This window comes from Loxodonta africana, chromosome 23, assembly GCF_030014295.1.
Source record: "Loxodonta africana isolate mLoxAfr1 chromosome 23, mLoxAfr1.hap2, whole genome shotgun sequence".
NCBI classification, from domain to species: Eukaryota; Metazoa; Chordata; class Mammalia; order Proboscidea; family Elephantidae; genus Loxodonta; species Loxodonta africana.
In genome coordinates, this window is record NC_087364.1 from 73,868,755 (window position 1) to 73,888,772 (window position 20,018).

General features: G+C 38.5%; 1 protein-coding gene across 1 annotated transcript in view; it reads left to right on the forward strand.

Annotated features, from left to right (window-relative positions):
- The window catches only part of LEKR1 (leucine, glutamate and lysine rich 1), a 178,627-nt gene that overhangs the window by 98,616 nt on the left and 59,993 nt on the right, over positions 1-20,018 (forward strand). The window contains exon 6 of the mRNA XM_064275639.1: positions 1,282-1,467. Within this exon, the coding sequence (XP_064131709.1) occupies positions 1,282-1,467 (186 nt within the window). The remainder of the gene's footprint in view (positions 1-1,281; positions 1,468-20,018) is intronic.

Sequence of the window (20,018 nt, forward strand, 5' to 3'; positions counted from 1 at the left end):
TTTGGTCCCAGTCAATTTGTTTCTCCAGGTTTTCCGTTTTCAACAGGAACACAAAGTGAAGAAGGTGCCAGACCCCTGTGCTCCAGGCTTATCTTAATGCTGATTTTTCTCCCGAACCTACTTTCCACTCAGGACAAGGCTATTTGCCTTTCTCTCTTTGGACTGCAATCCTGGTCTGGCTTCTCACCATCTCGTAAGACACACACTCTCCTCTGTGCTCCGTTCTAGCTCCCTGCTTTACTTCTTGCATAACCTCTGGTGGCCAGATGGCTTCTGCTTCTCTGTCCATCTGTGTATCTTCACTTCTGGTCTTCGCTGGCCCACATGGCTGTGATTTCTAACGTGGTGGCAACCAGAGCAATAAGGCAATCCAGCCTGTTCTGACACCCTGGACCCAGCAGACAGCCCAGGGCTGAGAGGACCAAGGAAGGGAGTGCCAAGTAGACTGTCGAGATTATCACGTAGATCACATCCGCATCAATTCAGCTAATTTTGGCTGTGTAAATTTTATGGGATTGTATCATTATTTTCTAGGTATGTTTATATATTTCAATGCTGATTGAAAGCAGCGATGCTGAGAAGACTGGTGAAGGAAGAGCTTGATAATTATCATTCTGAAGGATAATATGCTCCATGTATTTCTCACAAAATTATGCAAAATAAGTAATCTAAGTAGATCTGTAAAAGCATATTTTTTTATTAAACTTAATCTAAGTAGAATAATGGCAGATAACTGCTTTGATGAATTCTGGTCTCATTTTTGGGGATAGAGTACTGTTAAAATCATTGTGATATATTAGTACTTTCTGCACATAGATTTATTAGTTTTAGACACCACACACTTACTCTATTCCTTGTATCCTAGTTAATCTGCTAGAAGGTCCACCAACCAGCTCATGCTAGCACATTTAAATTTACTTTTCTGAATCATGTTGCCAGAAAAACAATTTAATTTAAATAAAATCCAGAACATTACAGAGATATTATTCATTTATATGAGCATTTTTAAAGCAGGTGGGATTGGCATTTAATACAATTTAATGTCTAAAAATGCCTACTAAAAGGTTTCATGCATCATTTAGCAATACAACCCATTTTCCCCTTTCTTCTTCGGACTCACTACTGAATTTAAATTTAACATTTTGGTTAGGTCTCATTATGCTCTCAGAAAAGTTATGTTGGCTCTCACCTATTAATTTTACAGAAGAAACATCAGAGGTTTTGGAGAAATATTTTATGATTCAATGATGCACATTTGTGAACTTGGATTTTTCTTTACAGAGATAGCCATACTGAATAGAAGTCTGACAGTGTCCCAGAGAAATAAGGTATGCCTGGAAGAGGAAGTGAAAAACCTGAAACTCTTGTCAGATGAAGCCATATTGCGATCTCAGCAGATTCACACATCAAATCAACAGGAAGAAAACTTGCAAGCCAGATGCTATGATCTCCAAAAAGAAGTACTAGGTAAAAGAAAATTATTTTTTGCCGTTCTTGGCAACTAGCTGCTGAAAGGAAATGTCTATATATATGTTTTTTATTTCTCTTACAATCCCAACAAAATCTTGTTTTAATTATTTTGTGTTGCAACTATGCCTAATTATGAATAACTATGAAAATAACTGGAGCCCTGGTGGTGCAGTGGTTAAGAGTTCGGCTGCTTACCAAAAGGTCGGCAGTTCAAATCCACCAGCCGCTCCTTGGAAACCCTATGGGAGAGTTCTACTCTGTCCTATAGGGTCGCTATGAGTTGGAATCGACTTGACGGCAGTGGGTTTTATGGCAATAACAGCCTGTGATCAATGTTTGCTATCATCAACTTATATCCTGTCATTTAAAGTGTTAAGATTTAAGTGGGTATGTTAGAGACATCTCAAGTACAAAGTAAGATTTCAGGAGAACAAAATGGAATTTACTTTATTTATCATTATCCCCAGTGGATTGATGGCTTAAGGTGCTGAAGAAAAACACAGCATATGATGTTATATAAGGTAAATCAAGATTTTTAAACAATCCTTCATTTTCCCAAAAAGTTAAAAATTGTGTTTTGGGTAACTTGGGCAATGTTTTTAGTTTCTCTGTGCCTCAGAGGAAAGGGTGTCTCAGCAGTAAGCCTAAGGAGTTTGCACTTTTTCCTGAAGGCAGTGAGGAATCAGTGAGAATGGTTAATCAGGAGAATGATATATATATATATATATATATATATATATATATATATATATATATATATATATATATATACACACATATGTATATATATATATGCATTATATATAATATATATTATATAATATATAATGATATAATAAAAGCAGTGTTTTAGCAAAATTAATCTGTTAGCAATGAATGGAGATATTTCAAACATCAGGAGATTGAAGCCAGGTAGCCAATTAGAAAAGACCTTTGCTGGCAACCCAGCCCCAAGACTAACTATAGGAGACTGAAGTAGGGAAAGAAACTAACATTTCTTAGGTCCTAATTCGTGTTTTTTTTTTTTTTAATTCATGTTAGGTATCATGCTAGCACTCTAAATAAATTACTTCTATCAGCTGTCAGAGTGACCATGAAAAGGAGGTAAACCCACTCTTCACTTATCCACTATCTTGTTAACGACATTTCGCATTTACAGCAATAGTAAAAAACTACTATCCGACTATTTTGCACATTAACAACATACGTCTGGCAGTAGCAAAGGTGCTAGTAACTGAGGTGCTAGGCGAGCATAATGCTGGCTGTGATGGTTAAGGTTATGTGTCACCTCGGCTAGGCCATGATTCTCAGTGGTTAGACAGTTATGTAGTGATGTAATTTGTCAGTTATGTAATGATGTAAATAGTCACCCTCTATTTTGTGATCTGATATGATCATCCTCCATTTTCACATAACACAGGTTTTTGCATAACGGCCTGATCTTTGGAACCTAACCATGTCAATAAATGAGGAGCGTGTACAATTATTCCATCTTTCAGATGAGAGAACCAAGGCCCAGAAAAGTAGCATGCCATGCATGGCACCACGTAGCTAGTAAATACAGGGAGTAAAAACAAACTTAGACTCCAAGCCTCATGCTTTTCCCACTCTCTTTACTTGGCTGTCTCCAGAGCCGCAATGCAAAGCCTGAGGTAGAATCAAGGTAGACAGAAGTACCCAGGACTGGGAAGGTGAGCACCTGTCTGAGTAGAAAAAGGAGATAAGGAAGTCACAGATGGCTCTGTGCCTGGGAGTCTTCAATAATGAGAGCATACCACAGACAAGGGAAATCTGGAAAGAAGCAGGTGTAGGAAGAGAAGATAATGAGCTCAATTTTAGAGTTATCACATGAATTTGGTAACAACATGAAAGCAGATAGAAATGAAAAAATCGGATAAAACTAAGAATAAGCAAATATTTTAATTTTCTCTTCTGTGAATTACCTTCCATAGATTTTGCCAATTTTCTGTTGCAGTACTGGATTTTCCCTTGACAATTTCTAACAGCAGTTTGTGTAGTATTTTGTCACCGTTAGGTGCCATTGAATCAGTTCTGACTTATAGCGACCCTACGTACAACAAAACAAAAACTGCCTGGTCTTGTGCCATCCTCACAATCATTGCTATGTTTGAGCCCATTGTTGCACCCACTGTGTCAATCCATCTCATTGAGGGTCTTCCTCTTTTTCATTGCCCTCTACTTTACTAAGCATGATGTTCTTCTCCAGGGGCTGGTCCTTCCTGAGAACATGTCCAAAGTACATAAGACAAAGTCTCCCCATCCTTGCTTCTAAGGAGTATTCTGGCTGTACTTCTTCCAAGACAGATTTGTTCGTTCTTTTGGCAGTCCCTGGTATATTCAATATTTTTTGCCAACACTATCATTCAAAGGCATCAATTCTTCTTCAGTTTTGTTTGACCAAACAACTGAGTACCATAACCTAACCAAATTGACACATAAAATTAACTATCACAGGTACCTAGTAAACTTTTCTCTCTCTACTATTTATACTTTTCTTACATATTCACAGGCAGTTATTCTTCCACATAAATTTTAAAAATAAGTGTATTCTCAATAGGGATTTAATTGGAATTACTGTATGTATACATATATACATACACACATACACATACGCTAATTTTTGGTGAATTGACATTTTTAATGATATGAAGTCTTCTTAATATTATAAAAAATCCTTTAATTCAAGAATATGGCATGTCTTTCCATTTGTATATTTTATGTTCTTTAATAAGATTTTGTTGTTTTATTTAAATATGTTTCTTTGTTATTCTTATTAAATTTATTACTAAGTATCTTATTGTTTCTGCCTATAGTATGAATGGACTATTTTTCCTATTTTCATTGCTAAGTGATTGTTGATAGAACAGAAAAACATACTGATTTTTGTGTATTTGTCTTATATTCTTCAACCTTACAAAGTCCTCGTATTAATTCTGGCAGTTTTTTATTAGTGTCTCTTGGATTTTCTGGTTATTTAGCCCCCACATCCCCCCCAAAAGAGTTTATGCATTCTTCTCCAATGTTTATATCTGTTATTTTATTTTCTTGTCTCGTTCATGTCTTAGTAAATTAATTTGAACCTCTGAGACATTGTTAAATAATAATGGTGACAGTGAGCATCCATGTCTAGTTCCTGGCCTGCCTAATCTTTGGCTGAAAGGGTGAACCTCAGGAGTGACTTCAGTACTGAGTTAAAAGGGTATCTGGGAGTCATATTCTCGGGTACATTATTTCTTTTTTATATCTTGTTTTCTACATGCTAATATTTTATTTATAAGTTTAGTGTTTATATTTCTAAGTGAGAGTAGTATTAAATCTTTATTCGGTGCCCCTAATTTTATCACAGTATTATGTTAAAATTAAGTGAACTTTATAAAACAAATGTATTAAATAGCCTTGGATTGTTTGATCTTTTAAAGTTAGATAAAACTCAGCAACAAACCCAGTATCTTTAGGTAAAAACTCATGTGTACCACTTTACATGGTAGACATTTGATCTTTCAGAAGTTTTCTGTGGTAACTTGACTACTTAAATTTTCACTTCTTCTTAGATCAGGTTTGATTATTTGGATTTTTACAGGAAATCATCCAGTTTCTCTAAGATTTCAAATTTATAGCCGTACAGTGGCAAGTAATATTCTCTCATTAAAAAAAAAAAAAAAATTCTTCCCTGTGATTATGCTTTACTTCTGATTTTTAATTATGTCTACTTTTGTTTTCATCTTTTGTTAGTAATTAGGCTTGCAAGCCTTTATTTTATTGGTCTTTTCAAAGAACTAGCTCTTGGATTTATTTATGCTTTGTACTACTTTTATTCTAGCACATTAATTTTTGTGTATTTTTTAACTTCCTTCTGGTATTTTGTTTTTATTTTTAGATGTCTGAATACAAATACTTAGTTCTTTTATTTTTTATCCATTTTTGTGTAGTAATATAGGCATTTAAGGGTATAAATTTTCTGATGAGTAAAGCTTTCTGTGTCTCATAGCTTTTAATATGTATTATTCTCCTTTTCAATGCTCTCTGAATACTATGTAAATTCTCATTTTTTCATTTGATCCAAGGATTCTTAGGAATATATTTCTTTCTTTCTTTTTTTGGCCAGGCAAATTAATATTTATTAGAATGACCCAAGTTTCATTTTCACTTCTTTTTTCTTGTTAACATCATAAATAATAACCACTGCTTATAAGGTGTTCTACCCATTATCAGTGAAAAGCTTGTTGATGCAATTAGCAAGCAAATTATTTCTGCTTGTGTGTTCTAATAGCAGATGAGTTATTTTTTCTATGGTGCCTTTGATTGTTTCAAATTCTATATGTATTTTGATAAATTATAACTTTAAAGCAGTGAGTCAATTCAAAATACAATGTTATTTCAAACATTTTTGTCAATATACCATCAAAAGCGTTTACTCTAGCATGACGTAAACAGGAGAACGTGTATCCTTTCTGGTTATAATAAATGGATAACTGTAAGTAAAGGTAATAGTTTCTGGAATTTTCTGAGCTGTTTTAGGGAATTAATGGACCCACAGGGGCAATGAGCCAGCAGGCACTGGCAGTAGAGAGTTGAATTGTGTAGACCCAGCTCCAGGTGGCTGGGTGATAGAGAAAGGTTGCACAGGCAGTCATTGAAGAAGGATAGATTCCTTCTAGCTTGTGCCTAGTCCCAGGGGACTAAAGAGAGAGGAAGGGAGGGAGGCCAGTTGCTCTGAAGCCCAGGGAGCTGTGCAGACTCCCCTGAGCTTACCCCGGCTCCCCACTGGCCTGGCCTTAGGTGGCCTTTAGGTGGCCAGGGATGTTTTGACTGGCTCAGGGGGTGAGATCTGATTTAACTCTGGGTGGTCAGGGTCAGAGAGAGGAATTGCTGCAGAAGTCGCTGGTGACAGGGAGTGGAAAAGTGAGAAGGTGAGGCCTGGATTCGCTTCCGGCTGGGAATTGAATGCAGTTAGTGCCATACAGTTAGTGATAAAGGTGGGGTTTGCCCACCTTGCCCCTTTTATAGTGCAGTTGGTGGCACTGGAATCCTCACAAACGGTGAGTCAAAGGACACGGTATCTTATATTGTATATAACAGATAGTTAAGGGTAACGTAGACAGTAATAACCTTTCCTTAGTTGAAAAAGGAAGTGATAGCGTGTATGGGGTTTATGGGAATAAGGACAAGAGGGGAACAAAGAAAAGAGTTTTCACTAACTAGGAGCCTTCTCTATGCCAGTGCTGCTAAGCACTTGACAGTTTTCTCTCATTTAATCCTCACAGTATCCTTACGTGGAAGCTTTTACTACCTTCGTTAGGAATAGAGAAGTAGCCCATGATCACACAGATGAGATTCAAACCTAGATCTTTGTTGTGCCAAAGACAGCGTGGGCTCATTAATCACTTCAGTAAACTCCAAAAATGCACACATGGAAACACTAAACTCCTTTCATTTAAAAAATTAAAAAGTTGTTTTCTTCTCCCGCTCCCTCCCTTACAGATACAGACCGTTAACCTAGTAAGCATTGTGCAAATTTAGACTAGGACAGTGTTCTACAACACACCTGACCACAAGGGCACCTGGGGCTGTGGGTGTGGGTGGGTGTGGGTAGGAAAGGGGCCTGTTAAAAGTGCACATTTTGTACATTAGTCCAGACATACTGGATTAGACTCTTTAAGGGCCTGAGATGCTCTATTTTTAATAAATGCTCCAGGTGGTTCTTATGAGCAAGCAAGTTTGGTGCTAGCCTGAAAAAATAAGGAATGTGGGGAAAGAATCCATACTACTGTAGCATAGAGAAAAACTGGAAATGGCTTATATTTCCAAAAAGAGGTATATTAGTGAGGTTTCTTAGTTGCAAGCAGCAAAAAAAAGAACTCTAAACTGCAAAGGAATTTATCGAATTCAGAATCTCTGGCAAGGTGGAAGAACCTGGCTTAGAGAGTGGTTGGGAACCTAGTGGAGTTAGGCTGCCAGAATCATGGTCAAAAATATACCCAAGGGCCATGTGGTGAGGCTGCAGCTGCTATGACCCTGGGACACTGAACACCTTACCTGCCCCTTCCTTCTTTAGTCCCGAACACTGGTTGACCCCACAATAAATTCTATTCTGCTTCTGCTCCTTCGTGTCAATTATTCTCAGATCAGATCTTAGGAAAAATATTTCTTAAAAACAGTCTGTAAAAAGAAGAACCATGTTGGCCCATGTCTTAGGCTGGGTTCTCTAGAGGAGCAAAACCAGCGAAATGTATATATAAATACAGAATTATAAAATAGAGAGATTTAATCCCAGGGGATGGCTCATGCGGTTGTGGATGCCGGCAAGGCGCAAAATCCACGGGCCAGGCATCAGGCCGGAGGCTTCTCCTGGCCCGCGTGGTTGCAGGGGCCGATGAACCCAAAAGCAGCAGGTGCAATTTTAAGACTAAATGAGGGTTTCATTTTTGCTGCTGCTGTGGAATGGATTCACTCATAGGTAGCCACTGAACTATGGTAACACAGAAAGAAGCCGTTTTTAAAGGCTATCTGTTACATCTCTCTTGGTTGAAACCATTTAAAATTGCTAGGTCAGAGTGGACGGGATCATTAGAGCTACTCTAATGACCTCAACTAGTGATGTCAAGTACCACTTCCCACGTACCTGTCCGTGAAGGGCACAGGTATCCCCCCCTTTCCCTCCACCAACCCAACAATCTTACTCGGTGTGGAGTTCAGTATGGAAATTGTCAGAACATTTGTTAAATATTCATAAATGTACCTCTTGCCTTATCCACAAATACCTTTCTGATGAATGGATTGCACCAACATATTGTTTCTTTCTGACTCATTTTACAAAAGGGGTTACAAAAGGAGTTTTACAAAAAAAAAATTTTTTTTTACAAAAATTTTTACAAAAGGAGTGCAGAGAAGACAGCCAAGTTACCGCCTCATGTCTTGCAGTGTTGCTTCCCAAACTTGGTACGCTTCTCCCCTTTGGGGCCCATGGGGCACTTTATTTACCAGGTGCTCCCACCTCCAGTGCCCAATCCTGCCCCTCTGCTCCACGCTTCTCCACTGTTCTCTACTTGTTAAAATGTTTTCTGTCTGCCTCCAATCCACTAACCTACTCGTTAGCCTCTTACCACAGCTCAGCTCTTCCCACCTGCTGGCCCTGGACTGCCCATGTCCTTCCTGGGACTGGCTTCTTTGTTTTTCCCTAAGTATTTATTGGGAGGTCTTTGGTGAGATGGACTGACACAGTGGCCGGAACAACAAACTCAAACATAACAACAATCATGAATGTGGCACAGGACCAGGCAACATTTTCCTCATTTTTTTAAAAAAATGTTCATTTTTTACAGTTGTTACTTTTTTCTTTTAAATAAGCAGTGAATAATTTCAAGTTTGATTCAAGTACATAGTTTTTAGGATTATCACTGTTCCACGTAAACATTTTTAATCTCTGTTTTTTCCCTTTGTTTTTTGAAATGTAGACACTCAAAAATTTAAATACATATGGTAATTCTGGTCCATATAGTTTAATAGTGATTTAAAAATAAATACATCAACAGCAGCCTAACTCTCAGTGCCAAAACTGAATCTTTTTCGTAGGGAAGTAAACATAAAAAATAAAAATTTCAAGGCTAAATTATTGGTTCCCTTTTAAGATTTATTTATGTAAGTTTTGTAATTTTATATTTAGTCACACTAATATAACTTCCAAATGCACAATTTATCTCAGTTGATAATACTCCTCTCAAAGGTCATCGTGACCCACAAATCAGTTCACTTAAACGTTTTTCCTTCCACCTGGTGGATTAAAGCGTCCTTGTTGTCAGTCAGTAGTCACAAATCTGGGAAGACAGAGTTCAGATAAATCACTTCAGCGTTAATATCCTTCCTTAAATGTATTTGACCAACTTTCACATTTAATCCAAATGTAAAAAAACTTTTTGACTTTTTTTCTCTCAGTAAACTTTTCAATGTAATCAATAATGCACAAATATTTTAATGAAATTATTTTACATGTAGCATTTTAGTATTCTAATTGAATTTTTTAAAAACAGCTTTATTGAAACATTTTATATACCATAAAGTTCGCCTCTTTTAAGTGTGTAATCCAGTGTGTTTTTTAGGATATTTAAGATTTGTGCAACCATCACCATGATCAAACTTTAGAGCATTTCCATCACCCTGAAAATAAACCTCATGGCCATTAGTGGTCACCCTCTTTCTCCTCCTGCCCTCTCCAGTCACTAATCTACTTTCTGTCTCTGTAGATTGCCCACCCAGGGCATTTCCTACAAATAGAATCATACAACATGTGGTCTTTTGTGTCTGGCTTATTTCACTTGGTATAATGTTTGAGTTTCATCCATGTTGTAGCCTGTCTCATTACTGAATTCCTTAATTAGTCGTTCGTCTGTTTAACTGAAAAAATCAAAATGGGCAACGTGGTTGAGTTGAAAAAAAAAAAATATTGACCCAGGATTCAAACACTTCTGCTTTCTGGTTCTGTTTATGCCTTTTATGGGCCATTTAGACAAGTTATTCATTTCTTTGGCCCTCGGTTACTTCATCTATAGGACGGGGACATAATAGCCTTCCTCATCTACCTTAAAAGCAGTAGGAGAATAAACAAGATAAACTGTAGGAATGCCTGACCAACCATTCAAATACAGAATATTAAGCTTGTATTTTAAAGTGGTTTTCCCAGTGTGATATCAAACCAAATGGTTGTATTTATAATAAAAATATTAGAATTTCTTTAAATACTACTTGAGTCACAAAGGCCAGTCATATATTTTTAATTCCTGTTCACCCAAAGGCACATTTACCTGCGCTGATTTATCTTTCAGTCAGCGGCCTAGGTTAGCTGTAGTGGGCCTGCCCTTAGAAGAGATTGCTGAAAAACGGAGGAGCTATGATCAATCCAGGAGTCAGCAACTGCCTGGGGGATGAAGGAGTCTATGAACAGAGTTCCACCGGAAGTGTACTCACCTTTAGAAACGACTTCCAGTGGGAGCTCCCTGCACTAAACCGGCTGGGCTTTATGATTTGGGGTTATGATTTGAACCCTTGGGTTCCAGTTGGAATAACATAACAAATAAAAAGACAGAACCGTTGATTTTACAAGCAGACAACCAAGGTTCGCAGTGATCCTTGGTTATACTAAATCCAAAGAGACCAGCTCAATACAGGATCCCTGCAGGCTGCAGCGGACCACAAAAAATAGCCCAGTTTCCCAGGACCCCTAGAGAAACTGCAGGTCAGATAGTCAAAATCAGGGAGCACAAAAGCAGCATGAAAGGAACCTGTGGATTCTAGCTAGGACTAGAAAAAAAAGAATAGCTGATGGCAAATGAGATTACTGGGGTTTAGAGGGATTAAGTCATTTACCCAGGGCCACACAGCCGCTTATCACTGGAAATGGAACCTGAGTCCTACTGTGCGGCCAGAACTTTGACTCTTAACGGCTGCACCCTGCTGCCTGTGAGTCATGTGAACTGTTGTTATTACTTCATGCTTCAGAGAAGGCTAGAGGATGAGACTCCTAGCTTAACCAACTCATAGCGACCCTATAGGATAGAGTAGAACTGCACCAGAGGGTTTCCAAGGAGTACCTGGTGGATTCGAACTGCTGACCTTTTGGTTAGCAGCAGAGCTTTTCTCTACTCTGCCACAAGCGTTCCCCTTCCAGCTTGGCTGGAAGTGAACCTAAGTTTTCATGTGGGGAAGGCAGAAGATGTCCAGAGGACAGTAGACAACTGCTGATTGGTTACGAGAACTATCTAGACAGGTTTGAGAAAGGATCTGTTATGTACACAAGGGACACGGAGGTTCCATGGGAGGCACACCATGAGTTTTTTTTTTTCTGTTATGCAAGTAAGCCATGTTCACTATTGATTAGGAAACTCCAACATTCAGATAGACCCATTATAAACATTTGGTGTGTATCCTCTCATTTGTTCTTTTGTGAATACATATATTTTTATAAAAACAGGATAATCGAGTTTTATAATCTGTTCCCCTTCCCATTAGCCATATTTCTATGTTGACAATATTCATAGTATTCTGATGTTTGGATGAATCATAATTTATTTAATCATACCTTATTGTTTTTGCTTTTTTTCTGTTAAAATGATATTGTGATAAACAGCTTCACAGCTAAATCTTTTCACATATCTGTGAATATTGCCTTAGATCTCTTCAATCCTAAAATTACAAAATCTGAGTATAAAAAACTTTTTGACTTTGCTTTTCTCTCAAACTTTTTGATGCCTTTTACTTTTAAATTGTGTAGCTGTGTGGTAGGATTTTTTTTTTACAATATGATTAGCTCATAGTGGTTCTGCAGCATTAAAGCACTCTTGAAGGACTTCTTGTCCTTTGCCTATTTTACTGCCACCCCAGCACAACAAGGAGAAAGGTGCAGAAAGACAAACCAGTCTTTCTTGAAAACACACTCCACCCACTGAGCGTTTTTGCGTAGAATTAGTCCTGTGTAAAGGCATCTTTTATACACTGACCATAAAACATGCCAATTCATTAAAGAAAGTTGATGTTTATATGATGGTATGACTCTATTAGGAAATGTCTTAAATATCTTTAAATCTAAACTTCTCTGTCTTCCATTTATTCATTTACTTTATTACTAACCATAAGTCTTTTTTTAATCCCATACATGATTTTGGCTAGTATTCTCTTCCTTTCACTACAGGTCTCTGTCTCTTCCCACTTACCTCTTTCTAGACTGTCCCTACTCATTGCTAGTATTATTCAGTCTTCAAAAATCTCATTATAAACTGTAAATACATGTGATTAAGTGAATTTATTTGTACAAACTGGTCAGGAAACAGTAAAAGTTCTAAAAGCATTCTGAGCAGTTTCTAAGTTCATCAGGATAGTTCCTCTAAGAGAGGCAAAGTACTGTCTTCATTTTGCCAGCTGGGAAACTGGGAAATTAGGGAAGAAGTGGTTAAATGGCTTAACCGGGGTTAAAAAAAAAAAGAAGGAAACTTAAGGCTCCCTATCTTATCCATTCCTTATTTACTATATCTTATAAGCTCCTGTAAGTTATAATTGTCTTCATGACATATTGAATTGCTTTAATGTTGAGAATAAAAAAATACAGTGCAGGTTTAGAAGCATTTTTTGTGTGAACCATTCTGAAGTGAAAGTCGTAATTCTTAATGCTAGAATGTAATTCATTTTTAAATTTTAAATACATTCTGATTATCTCTTTAGCTTCATTCATTTTAACCTGCTTTCCCCGCCACCAGCGTGCATCCCGCCAAATAATTTTCTGGTTTTAATATAACTACATCTGGACTGAATTGCAACTTTTTAGCTGTATATCCACACCTGCTGTACCATCTGATTTATAAAAATCTCCGCACGTTATTTCAATCCCTTCTGGCGTTAATGCAGAAAATGTTAAATGTACTTCAAGAATACTTGTTTCAAAATAGATGTGAATCAAACCTCTGAAATATAGTGTCTCACATGAAGTGAATTTTCCAAGTGACTGTATCACCATCCAAGCTTTGAAAAGTGTTAAAATATGTTAATTTGCAATTGACATAGTTGAATACTCACTGAAGTACTTTCTTTTATTATTGGCATATATTTTTGTATAATGATTTCCTCCATGAATGCTTATTTTAAAAATTAAATGAGATGTTACTTTTATAAAGGGCTAAGAACTCATCGTCAAACTATGGAACAAAAATATATATAACCTAAATGCAGCAGACTGATACATTCGTTCAGACCTGTTACGTCCAATCATAAATCCCAGAATTTCATCCAAGTGATGAATTAGCTAACCATCTAACTAAATAAAATCATTTAAAAAGTAAAAAATAAAAAAGGCTTTAGTTTAAAGGACTTACTGATTTCTTATTAAAAACACTATCGTTCACCAAGGCCAAATAAGGTTCTTGATTTTAGTTTCTGTAAGTCAAGGGAATCTATTTTATTGATATTTTTACACTAAATCTGGCCAGCATGGAGCCTAGCTATGCATGGAGTAGGTATTTAAGTGTTGTTGAAATAAAAAAAATGTACAAAAGAGTTGCATTTTAATGCCAAGATACGTGTCAGATAGTATCAGTGGAAGCTGCACGCCTGTTTCTGTTCCGTGCGTTTTAATCTGAGGTGCGTGATTTTAAACATTTGTTGTCATCTCATTTCTAATATATAAAAAGAAAATTATTCACTGTTTCACCAACTATTTTTTGAGTGCCTCCTGTGTCTCAGGCGCTGTGAATACCACGGATGAGGTCCCTGCTCTCGTGGAGCTCACATCCTAGCACGCTGACGCTGTGAGGAGCCCATGAGTGTGGAGCCAGTAGTAAGTACTGGCCACCTTCTAGCTGTGATGACAATGGAAGACGCCCATATACAGGTGCCGTTCAAAGCCTCGAGACTGGATGAGATCACCTCGGTAGAAAATGCAGGTAGAGAAGAAGGGTCAGGACTGAGGCCCTGAGGCTCCCCATCATTTAGGGTGGATCTAAGAAGGAGCGTTGTTGATGGAGACAGAAGCAGCAGCCAGTGAGGAAGGGGGGAAATGAGAGAGCATGGTATAATGTAAACAAGAGGAGACAGAGCCCAAAGACGGGGCAATCAGCTGTGTCAGACGCTGCTTTAAGTCTGAATTAGGTAAGAACAAAAACCAGAAAACCAAACCCAGTGCCGCTGAGTCAATTCCGACTCGTAGCAACCCTATAAGACAGAACAGAACTGCCCCATAGGGTTTCTAAGGAGCACCTGGTGGATTAGAACTGCCAACCCTTTGGCTAGCAGCCAAACTCTCTCTCTTTTTTTTTTAATTGTGCTTTAAAGGAAAGTTTACAGTTCAAGTCAGTTTCTCATACAAAAACTTAGGCACACATTGTTATGTGACCCTAGTTGCTCTCCCTGCAATGTGACAGCACACTCCTTCTCTCCACCTGTATTTCCTGTGTCCATTCAACCAGCTCCTGTCCCCCTCTGCCTTCTCATCTCACCTCCAAACAGGAGCATTCCACAGAGTCTTGTGTGTCTACTTGAGTTAAGAAGCATACTCCTCACCAGTATCATTTTGTGTCTTACAGTCCAGTCTAATCTTTGAAGAGTTGGCTTCGAGAATGATTTTAGTTTTGGGCTAACAGAGAGCCCAGGGACCATGACCTCTGGAGTCTCTTCAGTCTCATTCAGACCATTAAGTCTATTATTACTAGAATTTGAGGTCTGCATCCCACTTTTCTCCTGCTTCATCAGGGATTGTCTGTTGTGTTCCCTGTCAGGGCAGTCACTGGTGGTAGCTGGGCACCGTCGAGTTCTTCTGGTCTCAGGCTGATGGAGTCTCTGGTTTATGTGGCCTTTTCTGTCTCTTGGGCTCATATTTTCGTTGTGTCTTTGGTGTTCTTCATTCTCCTTTGCTCCAGGCGGCTTGAGACCAATTGATGCATCTTAGGTAGCCACTTGCTAGCTTTTTAGACCCCAGATGCCACTCACCAAAGTGGGAGCAGCCAAACTCTTAATCCCTGTGCCACCAGAGCTCCTAGATAAGAACAGAGGAATTAATTTTAGGACTGTATGGGGCTCTTAAAAGAGCCATTTCTTTGGAGGAGTGAAAAAGAACGCTCAACTGGAGTAGACAGAAAAAAGACTTTAGAAAAGGCAAATCATAAATGGGGAAACGTGCATAGTCAAGAAGAATGAGATGCTCAGCCTCAACAGTAAGCAGAGAACTAAAAAGTAAAACAACAACAAGAGACCACTTTGCATCCACTGGATTGGCAAACATCAGGAAAATAGCTATTTCTAAGGCGTATTAGGGAAGCAGGGACCTTCTTGTAGTGAGATGGGAGGTTAAGCTGGTACCTGTATTCTGGAAAGCAATTTGTCAGTATTGAAGTATGCGTATACCTATGACCCATGAGTCCACTCTAGAGACATATTGCAGAAAACTCTCCCACAAGTTCACGAGAAGACAGGTACAAAACTTCTATTGCAGAATTATTTGTGGTGACAGAAAGTTGCAGGCAACCTAAGTTCCATCAATATAGGACTGTAAGTAAAAATTGATATGTACACTGGATAAAATATTATATATATAAAAAAAGCCCCTTTGCCATCGAGTCAGTTCTGACTCCTAGCAACCCTAAAGGATAGAGGAGAACTGCCCCATAGGGTTTCCAAGGAGCAGCTGGTGGATTTCAACTGCTGGCCATTTGGTTAGCAGCCGAGCTCTTAACCACTGCACCACCAGGGCTCTGGAATATTATATAGCAGTCATAAATGAATGAATCATATCTATATATAACTCCATGGATAGATCTCACAAACATTACTTGAGTGGAAAAAGTAAGAATTAGAATGAGATTTATAACAACACCATTTATGTAAATTTTTTAAATACCTGAAAAGAGTATACTGTTTTTTTCGCACATAAGAGGCAGGTGAGAAGGCATACATTGAATTCACAAGTATGCATGCCCTCTAGAATAGATCTTTCCCAAATGTAAGCAAACATGTCTCAGTATCACTCATTAAAAAAAAAAAAAAAAAAAACCCTCCTTGTTACCACACCCTCTCCAGCCCTCAACTGAATTTCTCTGCTCCCGGTTTACAGAATCAAACTGGTTGTCTTTAATTCCTGTTTCAACTTCACTCCACCTCTGACAGCCAACTTTCTCCCCCTTGCTGGTTTGTGTTCTTTTGGACCTTGGGCAGAACACCCCATCCTCTTTGACTCGTTCAAAGAAGGCCCCTGTCTAAACAGTGTAGCTGTAAAACATTTCACAAAAAATAGAGAACGATGTGACAGACGCGTGTGAACCCACATCCACGCTTAGCAAGTTTTAGCATTTCGCCATATTTATTATGTAGTTGTTTTATTTTAAAGAAAAAACAGAGTTGAAGCCCCATTTTTACGCTTCCCCATTTGAAGATAACTACTGGTGACCACAGGTCCAGCTGCAAGAACCGGGTCCTGAGGCAGGTGAGAGCTGACAGACTCAAAGCTGACGTGGCCGAGTAGCCTTAGTAACCCGCTAGGTAACTGCTCTCCCTGCTTTACGTGCACTGAGTGGTTTCACTCTCTGAGCAGGCCTGTGCTGTAGTAACTGACCGTGTCACAGGTGAGGAAACTGAGGCACCTAAAGCCGCATAGCCAGCAGGTGGCAGAGCCAGGACCTGACTTTAGAGCTCACACACTGTTCCGTCCTAGGAGCACGTTCAAGGAGTATCGAGCTTTTCCTTTTCTTCAACAATTTCTACCACTATTCTTCGAAATACAGACTTTAATTTCTCATTTTAAAAACTTTTTGTTTTTCCTCTGCTCCCTGGACATCACTTCTGCCGGGTTGTCATTCAGTCCAACTCGTTGAACTCGGAGTCATTTTCCTCCGTATAGCGTTTGAACCAGATGTTGAGCTTTTGCTGTTGCCTTATCCAGACCAGAAAGTTTTAAGCTTGAAATATCATTTGACTCTAAAGGTTTTGGAGCCTTGGTGGCACAGTGGTTAAGAGCTTGGCTGCTAACCAAAAGGTAAGTGGTTCGAATCCACCAGCCACTCCTTGGAAACCCCATGCGCTAGTTCTACTCTGTCCTACAGGGTTGCTACGAGCTGGAGTCAACTCGACGGCACGCAACAACATAAAGATTTTATAAATTGTTTTCTCAAACATTATACTAACTTAATGTACTCTCCCAGTGACTGTAAAGTCTTACATCCTTCTATAAAATAACTGCCTAACGATGAATCCTTTCAGAATAACAGGATTTTCTTAAATATCTGATTACCCCAAGTCTGAAGCCTCTGTAATGCTATCCAGTGAGCAGCTGGCTCCGTATGAAGAGAGGCTAAGAGTTCTTTTTTGTCTTATTCATTTAAAATCATTTGCTTCTTATTTAATATCTGCAAAGAACACAGTAGAATCTGCTGTTGTGAATTTTGGATTGTTTCCATGGGTTCCGCCTTACACCTGTGTGGTGTTTCAAACCAGTGCTTCCCTTCTTTCTGAAGGCATTCAGGGCCTTTTGCCTCATAATCCAATGTCATGCTGAATGACAGATAATTGAAGTCGAATTTATTTAACTGTAGAGAAGGGCTGCGCAGAACAATATACTTTTTAAAGAACTCCTTGCCTCCGAAACTGAAGGAGTTGTCTTGTGCAGGTGGCTTAATCTCTGCTGCGCGTGCTGTGTTCCTTTATTTATTAAGGACAGGAACGGGGCACTCTGCTTCTCAAAACAAAAGGACCCGACTAGTCTATGAGAGCCCGCGATAAACCGGTAGAATGCTTTTACGCCTTGTCCAGCACAGCAAAGATATGTTCTTTTTTTTTTTTTTTTAATAACTCTTAGCACTTTGTATTAGAGAAAATATAACAACAGCAACAAAAAAGCCAGGAAAATATGCTAACTTGTAATTATACACTGGTGCACTGTTTGTATTTTGGATTATTCATAATCTTTTTTTTCTACAGTCTGGTGGTGTCTTCTCTGTTTACATGAAATGGTTTTTGTTGACATTAGTTGTATTTTCTGTTTCTATTTACTTCACATGACAGCCGTCAGAGGTTCTCGTGTTTTAAAGTAAAACATTTACCTACCTCCCATTTTTACTCAGAAATGCTATGGACTACATAGTGAGGAACGACCGTGGAGGAAGTGGGTCTCTACTCACTGGGTGCTATGAAGTAAAGACTGGGCCAGCTACGTTTATCCTGAAGTAGGGAGAAAGGGAGATTTGGGTGGGTAGGTAGAAAGAAGAATACCCATTGCCATTGGGTCAATTCTGACTCATAGCGACCCTATAGGACAGAGTAGAACTGCTACTTCGGGTTTCCAAGGAGCGGCTGGTGGATTCCAGCTGCCGACCTTTTGGTTAGCAGCCGTGGCACTTGACCACTACGCCACCAGGGTCTCCAGAAAGAATACTGGAAGGTAATTAATAGCGTTTACATTCTTCTTGAGACAGGTCTTCATCATGTAGTGTATTTTACTTTTAAACCTAGTAAATTCTGGAATCATGACGCACAAGCATATTCCAACGTGAGCCTAAGAATTCCTGTCAATGCTATAAAAGTGAGCTTTCAACTAGCTGCCGTGTTTATCGTCTACAATTGTACTAATTCTCAGGTAATTTAGACTTAATTGCATAAAATTCACATATCAAGTACCAATTCTTTGGGATTTATTTTTAAGATAATCCATTCTTTCTTTTAACTATAGCTGCATTTAGAAGTCACAGCATCGACTGTATCACATGGGCTCAGATCCATGTTTCATCTAGTTTAGGATTATATCCTGACAAAAGCACCAAGGAAACATTTAATGGGGAGGCATAGCTGTCCTCTCTTATGTTGGCCTCATGAAGCCAGTCACAGTGATACCGGATTTATCTTAATATCTTTCATTAATTATAATATATAAATTACAATCTAAAATCACCCTTTGGAGTTAGAAATTCTGCTAATTTACTACATATTTTATGTAAAATAATACTTTGCACTTAAGCGTGCCCCTTTAAAGATTCTGGAATATGGCGAACAGATCTGTGGCTATGCTAACCACACTTTTATAGACAAACATCATATTCCCTTGCAGGTTTTATATTTCAAGAGTCAATAGAAGAGAGTAGAAAGATCGGGACTTTGGAATTAGGCAGACTGGGTGTGAATCACAGCACCACTTCTAACGAAATGGGTGACCTTTGATAAGTTAATTAATTACTCCAATCCTTAGATTCTTCACCTGTAAAATGGTTTTCGTGGTAGTTGTTACAAGTGAGGGAAATGATATAGAAGGCACCCTGCGGTGCCCGGACATGGTACACCATCAACGGACGTCAGCTTCCTCCCCTAGTTATTCTTCAGAGTATGAGTCTCATTCTTCTTACGGTGTCTGTGTGAACAGAGCTTCTCCACAAGCTTAAAAACAAAGCAGCAGAAATTGCTGTGTCTCAAAAAATTGTGCCAAAAAAATAAATTCTGTGTGTGTGTTATTTTATCTTTTCTCACATATAACATTAACACTTGATAAATGGAAAAGACGTGGCCCACAAATATTTCCTACCATGTCCACATTAAACCTTCTTTTGAGGAGTAATCCCTTCAAACTCATTTCCTCAGCCGAGTTTAAAGTCTTCAGTCAGCCTGACTGCTGGCTGATGCCATACTGATTGTTAAGACACCAGGCAAGACCTTACATGCAAATCAGGGAGGGTCCCCATAGCACAACAGGGCCGTTTAAGGGATGAAATTAAATAATACTTGTGAAAATACCAGATAAGCAACGATTTATAGTAATGTCTGCAAATCCTGATTAAAATGTTTAGAATGAATGTACTTTCCGATTTAAGGAACTGGCTTTTCCTGGTAAACCGAAGTTATTGAGGCACATCAAAATGTCTACAGAAACTTTATGTATCTGTATATTTATAGGTGTGTAAAGATTTTAAGGTTTCCTACTGAAAATATGTTCTTAAAACACCTCAGTAGATGTGATATAGAAATTTTAGAAGCTTGTTTTCTGTGTCCCCATGTACCCAAAAAGAGTGCCAGCACAG